At 41.7% G+C, this 21,736-nt stretch overlaps 1 protein-coding gene across 1 annotated transcript; it reads left to right on the top strand.

Annotated features, from left to right (window-relative positions):
- The first annotated feature begins 363 nt into the window (after positions 1-363).
- LOC134500507 (uncharacterized) lies at positions 364-21,546 on the top strand. Its single transcript, XM_063307841.1, has 5 exons — positions 364-789; positions 1,075-1,359; positions 19,882-20,922; positions 21,026-21,128; positions 21,509-21,546. The coding sequence occupies exons 1-5, from the start codon at positions 364-366 to the stop codon at positions 21,544-21,546; spliced, it is 1,893 nt and encodes a 630-aa protein (XP_063163911.1).
- Positions 21,547-21,736: the final 190 nt, after the last annotated feature.

Genomic DNA, 21,736 nt, shown 5'->3' on the forward strand with positions numbered 1-21,736 from the left:
TGCTGTGGCAAGGACCAGAATTAAACTGTTTAAAACAGGGCTCGGACTGGGAAACGCCCGCGTCATGCGATCAGTGGGTGAAGTCAGAGCTGCCAGGATAATGGTGCTGATGGAAACACCAAATCGGGGAAAGACAGGCGCGTTTGCTGCCGCTTCTGCCCTGAGGCGAAACACGTTTCCCTAAGATTAAACGCTACAGGATTTTTACAGTAAAAATTATAAAACAGCATGAAAGTCGAATAAATAAGATGTCTATACTCGTGCCTTTGAACTGATGCGACGCTCCGTAGCCCAGGCCTGGCCACGGACGCCAATCCTGCGGCCTGGTCTGCCGGCCGCTTCTCCTATCACCTCGCGCTCCTGATGGTCCTTCGGGAGCGGAGTCCAGCGCTCCCTGCCCGAGCGTTTGCATCCTTGACGCGGAGAGAGGCCCGCCACGCCACTCGGCTGCAGGTCTCCGAGGGCCAGGGCGAGGAGAGCGCCGCCCCGCCTGGCCCCGCGCGGCCGCGGCGCTCCTTGGGCCCGCCGGGGACCGCGAGGCGAGCGCGTGCCCCGAGTGCCGCCGGCCTTCCTTCGTCGCCTCGGGGAACCTCCAGCCGCTGGGGGCGATCCGGCGGCGGCCGAGAGCAGAGCCGGCGGCGAATGCCGGGCGCCTGCCGCAATCTGAGCGCGGCATCAGCGGCTGCTCGGCCGCTGCGGCAGCTTCTCTGTTGGGCGGGGAGGGGCGGAGCAGCAGCTCTTGTCCGGGGCTCGAGGAGGAAGGAGGCAGCCGAGCTGCGGCGTCCGCGGGTGAGTAGAGCCGGCGCATGTCGCGCAAAGGCAGGGACAAAGGCGGGGGTCCAGGCTCAGAAGCCAGGCGGGGGGGGCGGGGGAGGAGGGCGGTTCCCAGCTCAGGAAGGCTAATGTAAGCCAGCCGGGCCGGACTTTCGCTATGGGTGGGGTGGGGAGATAGATAGAGGCGGCTCCTCCGAGATGGGTCGCCGGGCGGCTGACTCCGAAGGCTTCCCGTGAATGCGACGCCCGGCCCCGCCGCGAGAGGTGAGAACGCGGCCTTCCGCCTTTTCTTTGTGGAAGGTGCCGAGTGGCTGCCGAAATGCAGCCCCTGACGGCGGAAGCGGTGCCGGCGGAGTGGCTCAGTCCTTCGTGCTCAGTCCTTCGTGCGCCGCGGAAGAAGTGGCTGGGGCTTCGGCGGGAGAGGAATCTGGTGACAGCAGGAAAAAGTTGCCCGAGCTGCGGAGGAGAGAGGAAGAACTCGGGCTCGCCCCCGCTTCACCGGCCAATCTGAGGACGCCGCGCGCCAGGCGCTCCCGGGGCGCCCCTCCTGCTCGACTGGGGTGCTGGTCGGGAGACGTCGGGTCGGTAAGCGGCCCCTGAGCCCCAAGAAGTGCACCGTGGCTTCCTTACGGAGCCTTCCCCGCTGCCTGACGGTTGCCTGGTGGCTTTGCATGTGATGGAGAGACCGTCTTGAACTTGCTAGTTCTCCTTCTGCTCAGGCCTTTCGGAGTAGAGCTCAAACGGCCTTTTTCTATGAATGGAAGACGAAACTGCAGCAACATTCAGTTCTCAGTCCCAGGAGCTGCAACGGAAACGATGGATGTAGAAAAAAGGACACCACTTGACTCTTAGAGTCTACTGTAGAAAAGCAGATAAAGATGGTGCAATCAGGTCTTCTCTTCCCCCACTAGCTACTGAAGAAAAAAACATAATTTTACATTAAGGAATTAAAATACATTGAATTCCATTGAATTCACATACAATGCTTTAAAAATCAAGGTGGCCTATTTGACTAATGGAGCACAGGACAGGCAAGCAGCCTAATTAGCATCCAATTTGCTGATCAGTAAAGATTAGTATTCTGAGGAGGGAGCTAAGCCCTCTAAATTGGGATGTAAGAACACCAAGAAACACAGTTGCTGATTCTCCTTATAACATGAAGTGCTGGTGCACCTTCACGGTAGGTCCAAATGAAAGGTAAGCATTTCCACTGTTCATCTTTGACTGTGTAGTGGATTGGACTGTGTACTTATAGTGGATTTCCATGTTTAGGAATGCTGAAGGCAGAATTAAAAAGACAACTGTTAAGACCAGTCTTGCTGACTATTCAATTGCTATATGAGCTCCTAATGAGTTGATACTACAATAATGGATAACAAGTCATTCTTTGCCTCCTAACCTAAAATTGACAAAAATCAGTTGACAGAGGCAGTACAAGCTTTCCCTCTTGCTTTTACTCATGAGGTAAAGGGGTTCAGAACTTGTTTACCAGGAAATTGTTCGTTGCTGATCCAGATGGATGTCACATCTATTCAGAGCTGATCCATTGTGAGGATCAGCTGATTCTGCTCTAGTAGGCAGCAGGGGGACGGTAGAGAACTGAAAATATATTTCTTATTGTACTAAGAATGAAGCTAGAAACCTAGGCAGCAAGGAAGAGACTATGTTTACAGAAAGCCCTGGGGAACTATATTCTGTGTTTTTTTATTGCATTTTACTGTATTGCATTTATTTATTTATTTATTTATTTATATTATTTTATCTATTTATTTTATTATGAAATTTTATTGTACCATGACAGTGTCAGTGCACTGCATACACCAGCCAGTTGGTGAGATATGGTATGTTAGTTTACAAGGTAATCTCTAGGTTAGACATCCTAGTTTGCAAAGAATAGTGTGAGCATGCCTGGCATAAAACTGGGCATTGGTTGCACTTGTGGCATACTGCCTAATGTGACTGTACTGTGTCCTTAAGGTTAGCAAGAAATGCTGCATATTGCATAGGCATGACTAAGGATGGTCACCTAGTGTACTCTATCTTACTAAAAAGCATTGTGTGAAAGCCTCAGTTGAGAAAGCCATGATTAACAGAGCGGTTTTGATTGAAGTAGACAACTATTTTGGAAATGAATAAAATGTGCTAACCAAGGAGCCTCCAGCAGGATGAATGGAGTAAATAAAAGTGTTAATTAATATAGGATGAAACTGAAATAGGGAATGCTGGAGGCAGAATGTCAGGGATTTGAATGTGAATAAAAATGGTATCTCAAAGAGTAGAATCAAAATTAATAATATAAATGTCAATACTTAAGACTGATGAAATGGAAGTCATACATTCCAAGAATGTTAAAAAATGATTAAGCTGCAGGTAAATAAAGACATTTTTGAGTACAGATATGGTTGCTTATGGAGCGGCAATGCAACTTCTTTTCCATATGTGTGCAGATTGCATTTGTCCTGACAATTGGAAAAATGCTGCAACATTTTCCATGTGCAAAGGGAGAAACAACAAAAGTCTAATAAGTTTATTAAGTGTATCTGTGAAAATATTTGGCAGAATTCTAACTGAAAGAGTATGAGCAAGTGCTGGGCTGTCTTTAATGCTTTGAACTGGGCAATGGATATGGAAAGCAAAATTTTGCCATTGAGAAATATATGAATATGAGAAAGTTTATTGCACATTTGTTGATTTGTTGTTGTGAGTGTATGCTAAAATTAGCATACACTTGCTAATTTTAGCATACAATAGCTAATTTTAATTGTGGAATTGTGGCATATTTTGTACAAATATGGAATTGAATATTGGTGCTAAATGCAATGAGGGTGATACACAATGGAACCAAAACAATTTTGAGAGTAAATGGAATGCTTAGCAAAGGGTTCACCACTGAGTAAAGAGTAAAGTTCACCCTCAGCTTCCACACTACCCAAATAATTTATGGGATAACTTATGGGTGAAAGCCTTCTATCTCCCCCAAAGGAAGGAGATGGGTGGGGACAAATTGGATAAATAAATAAATAAACTAGGAAATCAATAAACTGGTAGAACTCTCTTTTCAAAAAAAAAAAAGGCAGGGATTTAACTGATTATAACAATCAAGATAAGGGGAGGTCTGAAAAATACTAGAGCTAATGCTAAGCATTGGCTCAGTTGAAGAGGTGATCCTTCCTATGGAAGGTAGTCAATGAACTAGTGAGGTTAGCCTGCCACCAAATAAAAACATTCTAGCCCAAACAGAGGAGCACTTAAGGCAACATAAGGAGGAAAAGTGTGTTCTTTCTTTATAAGAATTTGATTAAGTTTAAAACAAAGATAAAAACTACAAAAAAGCAAAAAACTATAAGAAAAGAAAAAAGAGTGAGAAAACAGAAAATGAAAAAAGAATTTTTAAGGAGATTACATAACAATGTGACTTCCAGCTTTCAACAACAAGAATATACAGCAATTTCCATAATCAATCCCTTACTCTAGTTCTAACCAAGATCACATTATTTCCATAAGTCATTCCATTAGCACATTACAAAAATCACTAAAGACAATTGCTCCTTCCCCATATAAAATAACAAATATATAAACCTCCAAATCAACTCCCCCCCCCAAAAAAACTCAATTTATCTAAATATTTCCTTCCTACCATGATTCTAAATATTTCTGACCACTATAGTAAAAATCAAATTATAAAAACATTTATTTAAATTGTCTACTTTTATACTTAATAATACTATAACAATCTTAACCCTATTAAACCTAAAACCAAACACTTACTATTATATCTTATAAATCTTAAAAGATCAAACAAACTTTATAAGCAATGGAATAAATCTTAATCCAAATCATTAAAAAAAATGGAATCATACAAGCCTTAATATCAATCCACATACATATTCTTAATTTCTTATCCCACCTCAGAATAAACCAGAACATTTACTTGTCTCCATATTACACACAAGGCTTTTTTCATACAGAAATCAAACAGCCCAACTGCCCCCCTTAAGAACTCTGACTTCTCAGCAGAAAATCTCCCGTAGTACAGAGCCATTTCTTTCCCAAAACATTCCCTCAGAAAAACAAGCCTGTCAGTATCTTGTAAGTCAAGCTATCCTAACCCCTTCAACACCAAAGTGTATTCGTTGCCTGGCATTTCCTCGAAGACTCCAATCTCACTGTCAGTAAAAGCATCTCCATCTTGACTGAACTCTTCTTCTTCCTCCAGAACATCCTCAGCCAGCTGACACAATTTAAAACTGATATTTTCTGCAGTATCCCAGATATCTTGCAGAATAGTTTGACAGATGTCATGGAAAATCTGTCTGAACTCACAATGAAGCTAAGAACGAAACTCTGAGAAAATCTCCTTAAACTCTTCCATGTTTCAGGCAGGAGATTATGGCTCCCCCTGGATACTTGGCTAGCGCAGATAGGAGCTAATGGGTTAATGAAAAACTTCTGAGAGTTATTGATACTGACAAAAGGGAAAGTATGCTAACCAGCAGCTGTGGCTCCCAAGGAAAGTGAACAGAAAGCTAAGTTAAGTTAACGGGCTAGAAACCAGGAGTCTCTGAGTTCTAGTCCCACCTGAAGCATGAAAGCCAGCTGGGTGACCTTGGACCAGTCACTCTCAGCCCAACTCACCTCACAGGGTGGTTGTTGAGGGGAAAATAGGAGGAGGAAGGAGCATTAGGTATGTTCACCACCTTGAGTTATTTATAACAACAATAAAGGCGGGACAAAAATTAAATAAATAAATAAAAACTCAAAACAGCAGATTCAATGTGTAGGAAAATGTTAAATCCTTCAAATTAAATACAAACATAGTAGCGGGGAGATGATTATTTATTCTCAGTCCTTAATGTTTAGATGGGAAATAAGCCAAAAATTAAAAGGAAGTTTTTTAAAATTACTGCAGAAATAATGATAAGCACCAAGAAAATTTGCTTCTTCTTGCTGTAGAGAGCCTCTCTTGGGGTACATAAACGTGTATATATATATATATATAAGGTAAAGGTTTCCCTTGACGTAAAGTCCAGTCGTGTCCGACTCTAGGGGGCGGTGCTCATCTCCGTTTCTAAGCCTTAGAGCCGGCGTTGTCCGTAGTCACTTCCGGGTCATGTGGCCAGCATGACGACACGGAATGCCATTACCTTCCCGCCGAAGCGGTACCTATTGATCTACTCACATTTGCATGTTTTCGAACTGCTAGGTGAGCAGGAGCTGGGACTAGCAACAGGAGCTCACCCCGCCGCGCAGTTTCGAACTGCTGACCTTCCGATCGGCAGCTCAGCGGTTTAACCCGCAGCGCCACTGCGTCCCTATATATATATAGGGTGATTTAGAAATGGGGTGGCTTGACCCAGTGTCCCTTTAAGACTACAACGCAGTCTGGAAATGTTGGCATCCCCAGCTCCCATTGTCCTGTTCAGACCATCAACCAGACCAGTTCTCAATAAAACTCTTTATTAAATAACTATTTACAATCAATAAGTCCTTGAAGTACGGAGACTAGAAAAACCAAAGCTAAATGGCACAGCAAGGTCGCCAAGAAAATCTGTCTCTGGAGGTGAGACTGGATTCAACAGAAACACAAGGGCTGGAGACAGTAGCTCTTGAACAGGAATCATACTGAAACCAAACAACTGGCTCAGTGGATCTGGATGCAAGTCTATGAGCCACAACAGGAATGCACTGGATCTCAGGAACAGGACTTGAACTCGGGGCAAGACTGGACTCAGCTGTGGTTGCTGGACCACTGGAATCACCCTGGAACAGAGACTTGGAAACAAGGCTTGGTACTTGAACAAGGCTGGATGTGGTTGGAAACCCCTGACTAGACTGGATCTCTAAGAAGGATGACTGGAAGCAAGGCTTGGAACTTGGAACTGGACTAGACTCAGCTGGCAGCCCCGGACTGGCCTGGATTCTGTGGGCAAGAGACTCAAAGCAAGGCTTGGAACTCAAAACTCGGCTTGACTCGGCTAGAAGCCCCAGACTGGACTGGATTCGCTGGACAGGAGATCTGGAACAAGGCTTGGAACTTGGAACTTGGCTTGACTCAGCTGGAAGCCCTGGACTGGACTAAATTCTCTGGGCAGGAGACTTGGAGCAAGGCTTGGAACTTAGAACTTGGCTTGACTTGGCTGAAAGCCCCAGACTGGACTGGATTTGCTGGACAGAAGACCTGGAGCAGGGATTGGAACTTGGAACTAGACTTGGCCCAGCTAAAAGCCCCAGACTGGACTGGATTCGCTGGACAGGAGACTGGGAACAGGGCTTGGAATTCAGGATTTGACTTGACTTGGTTGGAAGCACTGGACTGGACTGGATTCACTGGGCAGGAGGCTGGAAACAAGGCTTGGAACTCAGACTTCGGCTTGACTTGGCTGGAAGCACTGTGTGTGCCACGAACTCAGATCCTGAACAAGGTAAGCAATGACTTCCGAAAATTGCTGGGGTTTGCAAAGCACAGTTGCAGTAAACTGCTGACCAACAGCAGCACGAAAAACTCTCAGCTTGGCTGTGCTACTGAGATAAATGTGAGCTCTCAAATGCAGTAGGCGCAGAAATCCCTTCTTCAGAATGCAAGCCTGGTGCTGCTGCTTCTTCAATCACAGATGCCACTTCTGATGTCAGTAGGGAATCTTCTTCTGAAGCTGCAGGTCTAGAGGATCAGTTGTCTCTGGCAGCATGATGTCTGCACTGCTGCCTTTTATCCCATTCCTTGGCATGCTTGGAGTCTCCTGCAGTCAATCGGGCTGCCTTCTCCTTCATGCACTTTTCAGTGCATCTCTAGCGTGCACTGATTGGTGTATTCAAATCTTCCTCCGGATCTTGCCCAATCAGCATTGTAGATTCTTCCTGCTCTGCTGAGTCATGCTGGAGTTTCTTTTCTCCAAATCCAGCACAATAAGTTTCCAATTCCTCCTCTGACTCGGAAAGTGAAACTAAATCTGAGTCAGAGGCAGGCTTGGTCCTGACACCCGTTGTCTATTACCAGATTAGCGCTAATGCTGTTTGCGATCCTCTGGCTGTGAGGTGATGTTCAGGAGTACAAATGGGATGATTCCAAGCATTTTCTGTTCATGAAAACACTCTAGGGCATCAGAAAACGCCTGCCTGAGCCCCCAAAAAACCTGGCGCTGTCACTGTCAGGTCTGCCCACAGCACTCATGGGCACAGCTGTTCAGTCAGCCATGTCCCCACTGGAAGTCCAAGGAAAAGTGCATTGAAGTGGAGCAGGAGGTTGCCTTCAGAATGAGTGGAGGATCAGTAGTGGGTGACATCTTCTGTTTCTGCCCTCCAAAAATGTTTGCGAGCCAGTTTTGACAACAGGGAAGAGATAAATCTGGATCTGATTTTAGATGATGCCATGTTGTTGACAGAGAACTCAAATGACTGCTAGATAGATTGTATGATACAATATTGAGTATGCATCTGACTAAGGTAGATGTTCAACAAGGAAAACATAGTGAAAGATTGCACATTGAGGGGAAAATAGAGCAAGTAAGTTTATTTGTGTATCTTGGTAGAATATTTATTAAAGATAGGACCATTATACCATTTTAAGACATGCAAAAGAAGTTGTGGGGGACTGTGTCCTCTGTTTTGAAAAATGAATGGTTGTTGAAAGAAGTGAGAGCTAAGTACATCAGGATAAACATAAAAGTAAACTGAAAACATTTTTCAACAGATCTTACTGTTAGGAATTATCTGTTTGTTTTGGATGTACAACCAAAATCTACTTCCTTATAATTTAAACTCAGTGCATTTTTGCAGTATGGTTACCCCTGGTCCATCCTACACTCGTACTCTACTATATCCTATACTATATTTTTCTGACCCAAATATAGGAATTTGCTTTGTCTCTATTGCATTTTATATTGCTGGTTTCTGCCCATTGTTCTAACCTGTCAAGTTGTGAGGTTTCAGCCCACTTCTGACTCCAAAAACGACACTTATCCAGAGTCAGAAGGGGAAAGCGAAACTCATCAGGAGGGACTCCGAGAAGCTGAACCAGGAAGTGACTCAGCAGAGCAGGAGAATTTGCAGATGCGGATTGGTCAAACTCCAGAAGGGGATTTGAATTCTTCAATCAGCGCTCAAGACAGGGAGCAAAGAAGCACGTGAATCTGAAAGCAACCCAGTTGGATGCAGGAGAGAAAAGGCGTGGAAAGGATTGCTTTAAAAGGCAGATGCATGAAGAGCAAGCTGCCAGAGAAACCGATCCTTCGAGCTCACAGCACTTGCAGAAGAGTCCTTACCTCAGAAGCCTTGGAACCAGCGCCAGTGTCTTCTACCTCTGAGGAACTGCCTTCTGCACAAGCTGGTCCAGTTGAGTCTCTCTTTGCCATCCCTGCTGAGCACAGTCTTGCATTTATCTCCGGACCTTGTTGCTGTGCTTCAGCACGATCCGTGTGTGCTTCCAGCTTTGTTTCCAGTCCTCAGCCTTGCTTGGATTCTCCAGTCCAGTCCAGCCTTGTTCCCAGCTCTCAGCCTTGCTTAAATTCTCCAGTCCAGTCCAGTCCAGCCTTGCTTCCAGTCCTCAGCCTTGCTTGAACTCTCCAGTCCAATCCAGTCTTGCTTCCAGCTCTCAGCCGTGCCTAGACTCTCCGGTCAAGTCCAACCTAGTTTCCAGAGATCAGCGTTGCCTTGACTCTCCAGTCCAGTCCAGTCCAGTCCAGTCCAGCCGAGCCTCCAGAGCCAAGCCTTGTCTAAGGGATCCAGTCCAGTCTTGCCTAGCCTCCATGTTCCAAACTGATTCTGTGTGCATGCCAGTCTATGGGAAGCCTTCAGCTTCTGCCTTGCCACACAATCTAGCATCACCAAGTCTGACAGCTTTGATCAGAGAGTTAGCTGAATTCTGCCTTGCTGTTCTGCCTAAGTATTGTTGGCAGATTGCTGGGAAAGCCTTTGGCCCAGGAGAGATCAGAAAAGTCACACACCAGGCATTTCTATAAAAAATAATTTTTATTTACAGAAAGCAAAACATATTTAAAAGGCTTGGCTCTCAGAGCAGCTACATGCCTACACAGAAAGGAAACAGAAAACTAAAACAAGTCCTAGGCAAGTTTTTCCCCCCAGGTGCAAAAATCAACATCTGAAAAGGGGACAGTTGAATTCAACCTCTGCACCCGGCCAAAATGATTAGTTACCATAGTAACCTTAATCTGTAGTAGAAAACATTAACAAGTATGACCCTGCAGCCTTGTCTGTTCATCCACCCTTGCCTGGGTGTTCTTGATTGAGATTGCTTGTGTATTTATTCATAGTTTTCAATAAAACATGTTGTATTAAATAAAGAGTTTGATAATACTTCTGCCTGGCCATCTCATAGTCTGAACAGGGCACAAGTCCTGAATCTTGAATCTGTCCTCTAAACATCTTTGCTATTCCCATATGTTTGTGTCATCTGCAAATTTGATAATCATATTTTGTAACGCTTTATCCAAGTCATTTATAAGTATGTTAAACAGCACAGAATGAATTCCAGTGCTATACAGCTCTTGGTGATTACACACATTTTCCATTTTCCATACATTTTTAACTTAGTAAAAAAAAACTCTGCTATCCATTTTATGTCATTGTACTTCTGGCAGATTATATCTGAGAAGTCCCCAACCCTGAAATTATTTTCCCCTTTCTCTTTCTGTAGTATTTTAAACTGATATGGCCATTTTCACCCAAAGTTCCCACTTCTTTCCTTCAAACATCTTGTCCATGTTGCTTAGGATCAAATCTAAGAGAGCCAGTCTCCTTGTCTCTTTTTCAATCACTTGGAAAATGAAACAACACTAAGGAATTTTGGGGAACTTGACAGAGCTGGTTTTCCAACAGTTGTCTGAGAAGTTAAAGTCTCCTATTATTACTATGTCTCTCATCCCTGAAAAGTCTGTAACCTGGTCCAGGGGGGCATCATTAGTCTGCCTGATTTTGTGGTATATAGCATATCTACATTGTTTTCTCTTCCTTGTACCCTCTTCAGTGGACTCTCATGCTCAGATTTTTGAATGGGAAGACATATATGCACTTCTTTTATACATTATGTGATTCTGCTGCTGCTTTTCAATGACTTCTGAATATGTTACATACCCTTCAATCCTTGCATTCCATTCATGAGTTTCTTCCCACTTGGTTTCAATAATATCTACTAAAAATTATTAATCTTCCTGCATTGGGACTTCTAGTTCTTTCTGTTTGTTCCCCATACTCTGTCCTTTTGTACAGACACATTAGAAGAGCGAATGGCTTGAGAGAAAGGGTAAAACCAAGAAAGTCATGGTTGAAAGGCGTTGATGAGATCTTCTGAAATTTAAAAAAATGTGGATGTGGAAGCAGGCAAAAAGTATAATTAATGGTGTTGGTGTATATTAGATTTAGATTTTATTTTTTTTAAATATACTGTATCTCCTGTCTTTATTTTGCTTATTGCTTCTTACACTTTTTTGCACTTTGCATAATGTTGCTCATCCTGAAAAGGAATAGTATAATATATATATATGTATGTATGAAATTTGATTGTGCTTTTTTCCTTGTTTTGGAGAACATGTTCAAGATTTAAGGACATTTTTAAAATCTTCCCTGTATGTTCTGTATGGTGATGTGTACAGTAGTGGTTAACATTTCTATGTGGGGATTACACATAAAAGGGCAGAGGAGGGTGACATTTCAGGTTTAATTTTTGGACAATAAAAGGCTGTGATTATGTTTTATTAATATATAATTGCAATTATATATGACTATAGTGGACAAGGTATTATCAGACTTTAGAAGAATTTAGATAATTTTCTGAGGGTAGACTGGTGGTGTGTTGGCATCTATCAAGAGTAAGATTGGCCATTAAAACTAAGGTGGAACTGAACAAGTGGCACTAATTTGGGAGTCTAAATGACCTAAGGATTCAGCTAGGTTTGAAGATAAAATCACTTGCCATAAAATGACTAGCTATCTGTACAATGTCAACTAATTAAGCAAGCCTTTTTTTTAGATTTAAAAAAATGTGTATGCTATGCTTAGAGCATGGGGTTCATGCATGAAAGAATGTAAAATCATCACCAGTGTTGCAGCTGGTGAAAAATAAAGTATGTTATTTTGATGTATGTTAAGTATTGTGCAGTATTACTTCTCTGGACTGCTGTGGCAGTTCTGTTTATATCTCAATTATCTCAAAATAAAATCATGTTACACATATGTAGGATAATATTGAAGTAGGCTCAAAAGTGTCTTCCATGCCATGAACTTTCTTTGTTTACCATCATGTACTGCATGAAAGTCTTGCATGCTCCTGTCACAAATACCCCACACTCTCTTCCTCCATCTTATTCTTACATACATACTCTAAGTAGCAATCATTCCATGTTTAACTCCAGCTTCAACGTTTTTATTGTCCCTTTCCATTGCTGTTTATTGCCATGCTACAAGCAGATGGAAAACAGGGTCTTTGCTTCTTACCGCCCACCAAAACTGGCAGGGCAAGCTACTACAGGTAGTCCTCACTTAATAAACATTTGTTTAGTGACAGTTCAGACTTACAACTGTGCTGAAAAAACCATCTTACTACCAGTGCTCACATGCCGGTCACAGCATCCCCACGGTCACGTGATCACGATTTGGGTGCGTAGCAACTGGTTTGCATTTATGACCATCACAGCATTCTGTGGTCATTTGATCACCATTTTTGACCTTCCCAGCCAGTTTCTAGCAAGCAAAATCAATGGGGAACCATGTGATTCATTTAAAACCACATGGTTTGCTTAACAACTGCAGTAGTTCGCTTAATGACCACCACAAAAAAGGTCATAAAATTGGGTCAGATTCGCTTAATGACCGCTTCTCTTAGCAACTGAAATTCTGGTCTTGATTGTGGTTGTTAAGCAAGGACTACCTGTATATATAAAAAGGCAGCAAACCCCACACTCACTCCCACTGATGATGTTACCTAGCTGGGCAATGAAACATCTTCAAGCAAACAGCCAAGCTCAGACAGCACCAAGAACTCCACAGTTCAACTCTGAGCTACAGAGATTCTCTTCTATTGGAACTTTTGCTTCTTTGTTGATGAGCATTCTGTGCCATAAATATTAACAGATCCCAATTAACCCCTGTGGCAATATGCCCACTAATGTAATCTTTGTTTGTTGTTTATTCGTTTAGTCGCTTCCGACTCTTCGTGACTTCATGGACCAGCCCACGCCAGAGCTTCCTGTCGGTCGTCAACACCCCCAGCTCCCCCAGGGACAAGTCCGTCACCTCTAGAATATCATCCATCCACCTTGCCCTTGGTCGGCCCCTCTTCCTTTTGCCTTCCACTCTCCCTAGCATCATCATCTTCTCCAGGGTGTCCTGTCTTCTCATTATGTGGCCAAAGTATTTCAGTTTTGCCTTTAATATCATTAAAGTAATCTTTAGCACTGACTTTTGGCAGATGCTGCCAAAGCATATTACTACTGTATCATAATCCCTTACTAATTCTGTGCTGAACAATGAGAATTATAGATCCTTATTTTAAGAAGGGATTTTTATGACATCTTCTGTCAGGTGGATTTCCCCAGAGGAACCCTGTCTCAGGAGTTTATCCTGCAGAGACCATGTTAAAATGAATGTGGGTATGGTATTACTGGACCTACTAAAAGTACTGTGCATTTTTAGGAGGAAAGATATCAGACTTTGTGCTGAGGCTGAGAAAGAAGTAAAACACAAACAATCAGCAAGTTTATCAAATAAACAGACTCTTAATCCATCTTGAAAAAACACTTAGGGAAAGAGATTTAAAAGCTTCCACACCTTAATTCACTCACTAATAAAGGCGGGGCTAGAAGGATCCTGTTCTCAAGATTCTCTTGGCATTAGAACTCCCTAAAGAAAGTCTGTATGAATCTTGCTTCCTTCATTGTGCTGTGCAGTTAAGGGACTTGACAAAGAAGTGCCATCATACGTGTTTGGTTTTTCCTCCTCAGGCCACTTGCCTGGGAAGCCTATACTGGACTTCCAACTCTTCATGGAGCAAAATAAACATTCTATAATGCATTGTTACTCCATGCATTACTTAGAAATTCCTCAGTGTGGCATTTCTAATGGGGTGTCTCAAATCTAAGAATTAAATACTTGTTATAAAGTGAATTTTAAAAGGCTATCTCATTTGCCATGCTTTGGACAAACACATTTTTGCTATTCCTTGTGAAATACAACTCATCTCATGTCAGGAATCCATCACCTAAATAATTTAAATCATAGTCCCAGAAGCCAAGTCTTTCCTGTCAAACACTATTGGTACACCTAGTCATTGACTTGCAGAATTCCTGTTTACCTTCCAGTCTGCTTCCATGGTCTAGAAAGATAGGTGAGAATACCACCTGAGTATTTCCCCTCTTATGTTCCTTCTGAGTTTTTCAAAATCCATAGTCACAGTGGTAGCTGTTCTCTGCAGTATCATTTCTCCCCATATGTGTAGCAGGAAAGGATTGATTAATTAATTAAATTTCTAGGCTGCCCAACTCTGGGAAGCTTCACAAAGTTAAGAGGACAATTCCATAAACAAAGCACAAGCAACAACTGATCCAAAGCACATTGCACAAAGAATAAGTGAACAAAAACGTATTTCCACATCTCCTTCCAAATTAAAGGGGCCCATCAATCCAACTTAACTCAAGTTAAAACTGAAGAAAAAAACTAAGGTTTTAAGGAGCACTTGAAGTGTGCAAGGTGGTGGGGGGACAAATCTCTGGGAGGATGTTGTTCCAAAGGGCAGATACAGTGATAAAGAAGGTTCGCTTCCTGGTTCTCACTATGACATTGTTTAATCTACAGGATCTGAAGCAAGCTATGTAAATCTGTCAGAGCATAGGATGAGTGGACACTATGGGAAGTAGGCAGTTCCTATGTTATGCTGGGCTTTTTAAGAAGTAACAACCAGCACTTTGAATTGTACCTGGAGGCCAACCAAGATAGACTATTGTAATGTGCTCTACATGGGGCTAACCTTGAAGAATATCCGGAAGCTTCAACTGGTCCAGAATGTGGCCACACAGTTATTGGTGCCCCAAGATCGGCACATGTGACACCACTGGTGCGCAAGCTGCACTGGGTACCAGTTTGCTTCTGGGTCCAATTCAAGGTGTTGGTTATGACCTTTAAAGCCCTACATGGCATGGGACCAGGTTACCTGAGGGACCGCCTCATCCTCCTAACATCAACCCGTCCCACCTGGTCATGCAGAGAGGGCATACTACGAACCACGCCAGTAAGGGAATTCCACCTGGCAGGGTCCAGGAGGCGGGCCTTCTCTGCAGTGGCACACATTCTGCCCCCGGAGGTGAGGCAGGCCCCTTCACTCCCAGCCTTCCGGAAGAACCTGAAAACCTGGTTCTGCCACCTCGTTTGGGGTGGGAGGGGCACCAGTTCATCTTGGGGGTGGCTAGTATCATAGATCTCTCCCCAACAAATAAGATCTACACCACTTGGATTTTATATCTATTTTATCTTTTTATTGACCTATTTATATTGTAATTTACCTGTTTTAATTTTGATCTTATTGTAAACTGCCCAGAGTTCCCTTTTGGGAGAGATGGGCAGTGATAGAAATTTGATAAATAAATAAATAAATAAACTGGTAACCAGTGCAGCTCACATAGCAGAGATGTTATATGGACATAGTGAGGCTTGCCCATCTCTGCTTATGCCATTGATTCTATACAGCTTCCAAGTAGTCTTTGAGGGCAGTCTTATGTAGAGTGCATTACAATAGTCCACCCATAGGGAAAAGATAATAGTCAGTGGAATTAATAAGTCTTGGAAGCTATCCTTACATCTGGAAGACTGAAGATTTCAAGAGCCAATAAATTCAGTCAGCATACATTTGTTTCAATTATCTTAGTACAGTCACCAACTACCATAACTCTTCTTGTTGGTCTTTTTATAGGCCATAGTGGCATCTTGTTTGTGATTTAGGGATCCACCATCCCAGCTCCCATTCTATGGTGTTGCTTTTTCTTCCCCTGGATGCTTAGGTCCTATTTCACCTAAAAGGTCTTGAAAAGTATTTTTGAGTTCCAGTGGTTCAGGATATCTGCTGTTGCTTTTATTTCTAATTGTTATTCTCATTCACCAGATTTGGTCCCCTGTCCTCCTTATGAGCAGTTGCTTTTTAAAAAAAAAACAGCCACATTTCTTAAAACTTATAAATATTTATCTTTTCATAGTTGAAATATGGTTATTCACTGCCCAATTCCTTTGACTTTTTCTTCAAGGACTGCTACAAGCTTCTCATTGCTGCAAAACTATGCCAAGTTGTTTTCAAGCAGCAAAACAAACATATCAGAAGTATTTCAAATCACAATTGCAGGCTCCTGTTTATTCTCTTTACTTTTGCTTCCTAGAGTATCAGTAGTAGAAAGGCTTTTATTTCTTTTATTTATTCCTCTCAGGCTTGCATGTTAATCAAATAGAAAGTCTTGACCAAGAGGAAAAAATTGTTAGAAGCTGTCACATAAACTGCCCCACTGAGATGCCCTCACTCTCCCTATTCACTAGCTCAGGTGAACTCACTTGCTGAAACCTGGCTGCCAGATATTTCTGAGCGCATTCATCATCTTCTTTCAAGGCTGCATTTCTAGAGACAAACTACAATATTGGACATAGAAAGATAGATTCACTTCATCTGAGATTATTGTTGCATAAGTGTTAAAAAGGTAAAATCTCCTGAGCTCCACTCAGTTACAGTATAGAAATGGTTAGCCATTATCTTCTTCTGGGACTTCTTTTAAAATCTCTCATTCTAGCGGATAGCCCTCATAATTTCTGGTAGTTTCCCAACGGAATAATATCATTTGTTCAAAAGGAACAGAAGCAATAGAAAGGGGGGAAAGGGAGGATTATGTGTTAAAAAATATCCCTTCCATATCAGAAAGCTAATAAATTAACTTGGCAATGGCAGAGAGCACATGAACATGATGAAAATAAGGGAAGAACAAATGAAAATACTGTCGCTGATGTTTATTCTCACTTATCCAACCAAGGGGAAAATGCAGAGAATACCTTCCAAAAGCAAACTGCAGATTCTTTTAAGTAGTCATGAAAGTGTAGTGGTTGATTATTTTAATTACCCTAACATCTACTAGATAGATGTTAGGGTAATAGATTTTGCTAAGTATTCTCTCTTCAGGAAGTTCATGACTTGTCTTGCTTACAGCTTTTTCTTTCAGAGGGTAAAGGAAGACACAAGAAGTTCAGTTAACCCTGACTTGAAACTAATCAATGAGGAAGACTTAACAGAGGAATTGGAAGAAGCAGAAACATTGGGAGAAAGTGACTGTGTAATCCTTAGATTTTTGGTTTTCAGGGAAACTAAAACTGAGTATAATTTGGACCTCAAAAAAGCAGATTTTAATAGACTCGAAGCAATGATAAGTAGAATCCCATGGCAGAAAAATATGACAGGAAGACGTGCTAAAGTTCAGAAGCTAAGTGGAAGTTTCTAAAGAAGGAGATACTAAATGTATAATTGCAAACAATTCCAGTGAGGAGGAAAAAAAATGCAAGAGTACAGAAGAAGCCAATACTAAATGCTAATTTAAGAACTGAAAACAAAAAAAACATCTTGGAAATGGAAAGGCAGACAGTTCATAAAAGTACAGTACACATACATAACTTGGAACAGTAGAGCTCATGTCAGGAAATTAAAACTTAGAATAAGATTAACAAAGGACTAAGAATAACTTCATTTTCTTTTGATATATTCAGGATAAAAGGAAAAGAATCACTATACAAACTGTTTAGTGGTGGCAAAATACTAATAGGTAACATAGAAAAGTCATGGCTATCTATGTTCTATTTTGATTCATTTTCTAACCAAAAAGTGTGTTCCACTGCAGCTGAAACTTGAGTTTGAGAGAAACCTCTATCATTCGATTAACCTAAGTACTAAAGTAATTAGCTAATGGCCTAGCCAATTTTTTATGTATTATCATTGAGCAGTCCTGGAGAACAGGTGAAGTACCTGATGACTGGAGAACAAAGCTCCCTATCTTCAAAAAGGAGAAAGGAAGATCTGGGACATGGCAGACCAGTCTATCTACCTGAAAAACTGTAGAACAGAGTATACAGATTGTCCTGTAAGCACTCTGAAAACCATGTAGTACCTAGCAGAAGTCAGCATGGATTTGTCAGGAACAAATCTTACTAAACAAATCTTATCTCATTTCTGACCAGGGTGTCTGTCTTCATAGATTATGGAAATGCTGTGTATATTTTGACTTCAGTACAGCATTTGACAAAGTACTCCATGACATGTGCACACATCCTGGAAATGTGGTGGGTTGGCTTCTCTGGATCCCTGAGCCTTCCCCCCAAATATTGCACCCTCTCACTATCCTAGGGAGACCCTGTACCATCTACTTTTCCCCAGAAAAATCATCTCTGTCACTAAGGTGAATTCCTCAGGTGTAGGTAGGTGGCAACCTCCTCCCTCTTTTTTTCCCTTTTTTGTAGCTTAACCTAGTATCATAGGCATACCAGTGCATATGCAAAACTTCTTTTAGAATGAGAATGCTGATCCAATATCAATCAAGTCTATTTTGTATATCAAGAAAATAAGCATGATTTGGAAGAGGAAAAGAGAAAGGAAAAAAAACCCAATGATTTCCAAAGGGATTATCCCAGTTTGCCATTCCTTCAGTGAGAAATACACTTGCAATCATGCACAGAACAGAACAGGGGCACCAAATCAAAATTCTTTTTCATATTTAGCTTCCACTAGTTCCTAGATTACTACATATTTCCTGGATCTCCAATCCCAGTTTCCTGCAGATTGGAGTTTCTGCTTTTCTGCTCTTTGTACAAAAAAAGGCACAGAACAAAGATAAAATGCACTTGTTCCTTCCTATATAAATCTAATTAATAAGTAAAAATAAATAAATTTTAAAAGTACCTTTTAGAAATAGGAATAATGGGATTTTGACTGTACTGAGTTGTCCCACAGTCTTTGTTTAATACAGAAAAAGGCCAATCTCTAGGAAACAAATGACTGGGATCAATACCAATCTGGCCAGTCTTTATTTGCTTAAACCATGTATCTGCATAGGAATCATTTGGTATTCCACATAACAATCCTCCCTTTTTCTGAAAACATATACTTGGAGCCAAAACTTAATTGTACTTAGCCAACATATGCTGATTAGTAAGCTAATAAAATGTGAGCAAGATGGCAAGACAATTAAGTGGATACTTAGCTCGCTCAGAAATTATTCAGAGCGCTCATCAATGGTTCCTCATCAAATTGGAAACAAAAATCAGTCATAGGTCCTCTACATTTCAATACTGTAGTGTAATTAATGTCTTAGATAAAGAGATGGAGGGAATCCTTATCAGATTTGGAAATGGCCCAAAATTGGGTGGGATACTTAAGAGAAGGCAAAAATAAAAACTTGTTATGTTAGAGAAATGGTAACAAGATTCAATTTAACAGACAAGTTCATTTAGGAAACCAGTGTCAAACACACCGGTATACAATAAGGGGTTTCTGTTTGGTAATGGCAGTTGCATAAATGATCTAGGAATAGCAGTTTATTACAAACTGAATAAGAGCCAGTAGTGTTGCATGGCTGCAAAAAATGAAAGGAAATGTTAGGCTATATCAGCAGAAGTATAATTTCTAATCACAGGAAATAATTATTCCATTTTATTCTGTTTTGGACAGATCCCACGTCATTGCACTGTTCAAATATCTGCAAGAATGTCAGAGAGAAGATCAAGACCTGGTCTCTCTTGTTCCAGAGCGTAGGACCCAGAATAATGGATTTACGTTAACAGGAAGGCAGATTGTGACAGAATGCTAGGGGAAAAAAATTCTAACAGTAAGAGTAGTTTGACAATGGAACCAGTTATCCACAGAGGGGGCGGATGTATGTATTGGATATATTCAGACAGAAGCTACGCAGCTATCTGTCTGGGTTGTTTTAATTTGGATTTCTTTACTAACCATGGGTTGGGCTTGATGGTGTAATCAATTCCTTCCAATTCAATATTTCTATAATTTTGTGGTATTAGTGAGAAACAAACCACTAATGCGCCTTCTAACAAAATGTTTTTGAGACCTTGATCTCTTTTTGTCTATTTCAGGGCCATGCAATGCTGCTACTTCTCTTAGATTTATCAACTCGGCATTTGGAAAGTTGCTTCTGCTCCTTGTTCTTTTCCCTTTTTGCTCCAACTCATTCTTCCAAGATGGCCCAGGAAGGAGCAGTCATGTGCTTCCACCCTAATCATGCTATGTCATGTCAGCACTATGTTCAAGAAGTGGAGAAGACACCATGGCTTTCTCCTTCGAAGAATGTGGTATCTGCTTATTTTAACCCTAATCACAGTCTCTCACCCAGTGCTGGCAAGATTCATGTCCTCCGCAAGGGACTGACTCCAGAACCCTTGAGATCCCAGCTGGGCATATATAATAGCACTGGCTCCCTAACCCAGAAGATAACAAAGATGAGTAACATTGGAAGTGGCAGCTGTCCCATCTCAGGAAGAGTGACAGCTCCATGTACTCCATTAAGAAACAGGCATCCAACCTCCCTATGTCCCTCAGGCAACCAAGTCCCCCTGGTAGTCCCAGTCACTGGTGGTCAAAGTTCTGTGGTGACCTTTCGCTTTATTGAGAAGGCTAATGTGAAAACTTTAAATGGCTTCCCACTGATAGAGTCCAGGAAAGAAAATGGTTTGAGCAGAAGTATAGAATCTGAAGAGGCCTTCCACTTTGAATCCAACAAGCAAAGAAGCCATAACATGAATGTTCAGCCACAATATTCCTTACAGCATGAAGTCAGAGCATCGCTGAATCCTATCATTTTGGATAATAGAGTGAGCTTCAAAGTCCAGACAGATAAATCCTTTTTGACCTTTAGAGATGAACAGGACCCAGCGGTTCTCAGCAGTAAGCAGGAGCATCTTGGCTTTAGGCCAAAGCCAGAGATATCTGCTTCAGATCCTCTTCTTGCTGGAAACAGGTTCCTTTTAAATGCACAGCATTTGAATTGGGGTAATGGAAGCCCACTTTCTCTTGGTGCCAGCTGCCCTTCCAGTTCCCTCACCAGTGGGATGAGCAGCCAGTCTAATGATCTCTTGTGGCAACAAAGACACCCACAGAGCAGGGAGTCACAATACCAGGTACTTAGTAATATTTTCTTGCTACAAATGTTATCTAAGCCTGGGCAATGGAGATCTCACATTTAGGGATCCTCCCAAATAAAAGTCTCTGTCCTTTCTACAGGGAAGCTTGTGGGCTTATTCACAAGAAAGCTCTGCCCATGCCCAGCGTGTTGCCAAGGCCAAGTGGGAATTTTTCTACGGCTCAATGGAACCGTCTAAGACAGGTAACCCAAATACCAGTAGTGTATTATGGTCAACATTTATAGTATTTATGATCCATCACCATGAAACAATGTTCTGAGCTTATGTTTGCTATGGATAATACAAGTATTGTGGAATGCCAATGTACTTGTACATTTTGGAGATGCAAAACAGAAAGAACACTGTCTGGTATACAAATAACGAACAGGCTCTCTTTTGCTGCATAACTCAGCAAGAAATAATAACCTGAGATTCAGTAGCAAAAAAACCCAGAAACATCAAATGCATGAGTAAAAAACCAAGGTATTTAGCTGTACTAAAAACTTATTGAAAAGGATCATTCAATTCATGGCTGAAGCTGCAAATGAATAGTAGTATTTACTTTTTTACTTGAGATCCGCAGATGATCCTTCTATTGAACATGTCCAAGCCCTGTGTTGAGCAAAGGCTGCTATATGTGGCATGATCCAGCCAAAGCTAACCTCTACTTAAATTATGTTAAATAGGGGAGTTCAATATATTTGAATTATTCAGTTAAAATCAGTGGCTTATTAAAATGCATAATTTTGCTGAATCTATCTCAAGGAAGATCAGTATGACAGCCTAAGAAGTAGGAAGACTGAACATATTT

This window comes from Candoia aspera, chromosome 6 (genome assembly GCF_035149785.1).
Source record: "Candoia aspera isolate rCanAsp1 chromosome 6, rCanAsp1.hap2, whole genome shotgun sequence".
NCBI lineage: Eukaryota > Metazoa > Chordata > Lepidosauria > Squamata > Boidae > Candoia > Candoia aspera.

What these genes read in the sequence shown, in the direction of transcription:
- LOC134500507 (XM_063307841.1), top strand. Translation starts at nt 364, where the DNA reads ATGGTCCTTCGGGAGCGGAGTCCAGCGCTCCCTGCCCGAGCGTTTGCA. An exon ending in CCGAGCTGCGGCGTCCGCGG is followed by an intron (nt 790 to 1,074) that starts GTGAGTAGAGCC and finishes TCTTTGTGGAAG; the next exon opens with GTGCCGAGTGGCTGCCGAAA. An exon ending in GGTCGGGAGACGTCGGGTCG is followed by an intron (nt 1,360 to 19,881) that starts GTAAGCGGCCCC and finishes TGTCTATTTCAG; the next exon opens with GGCCATGCAATGCTGCTACT.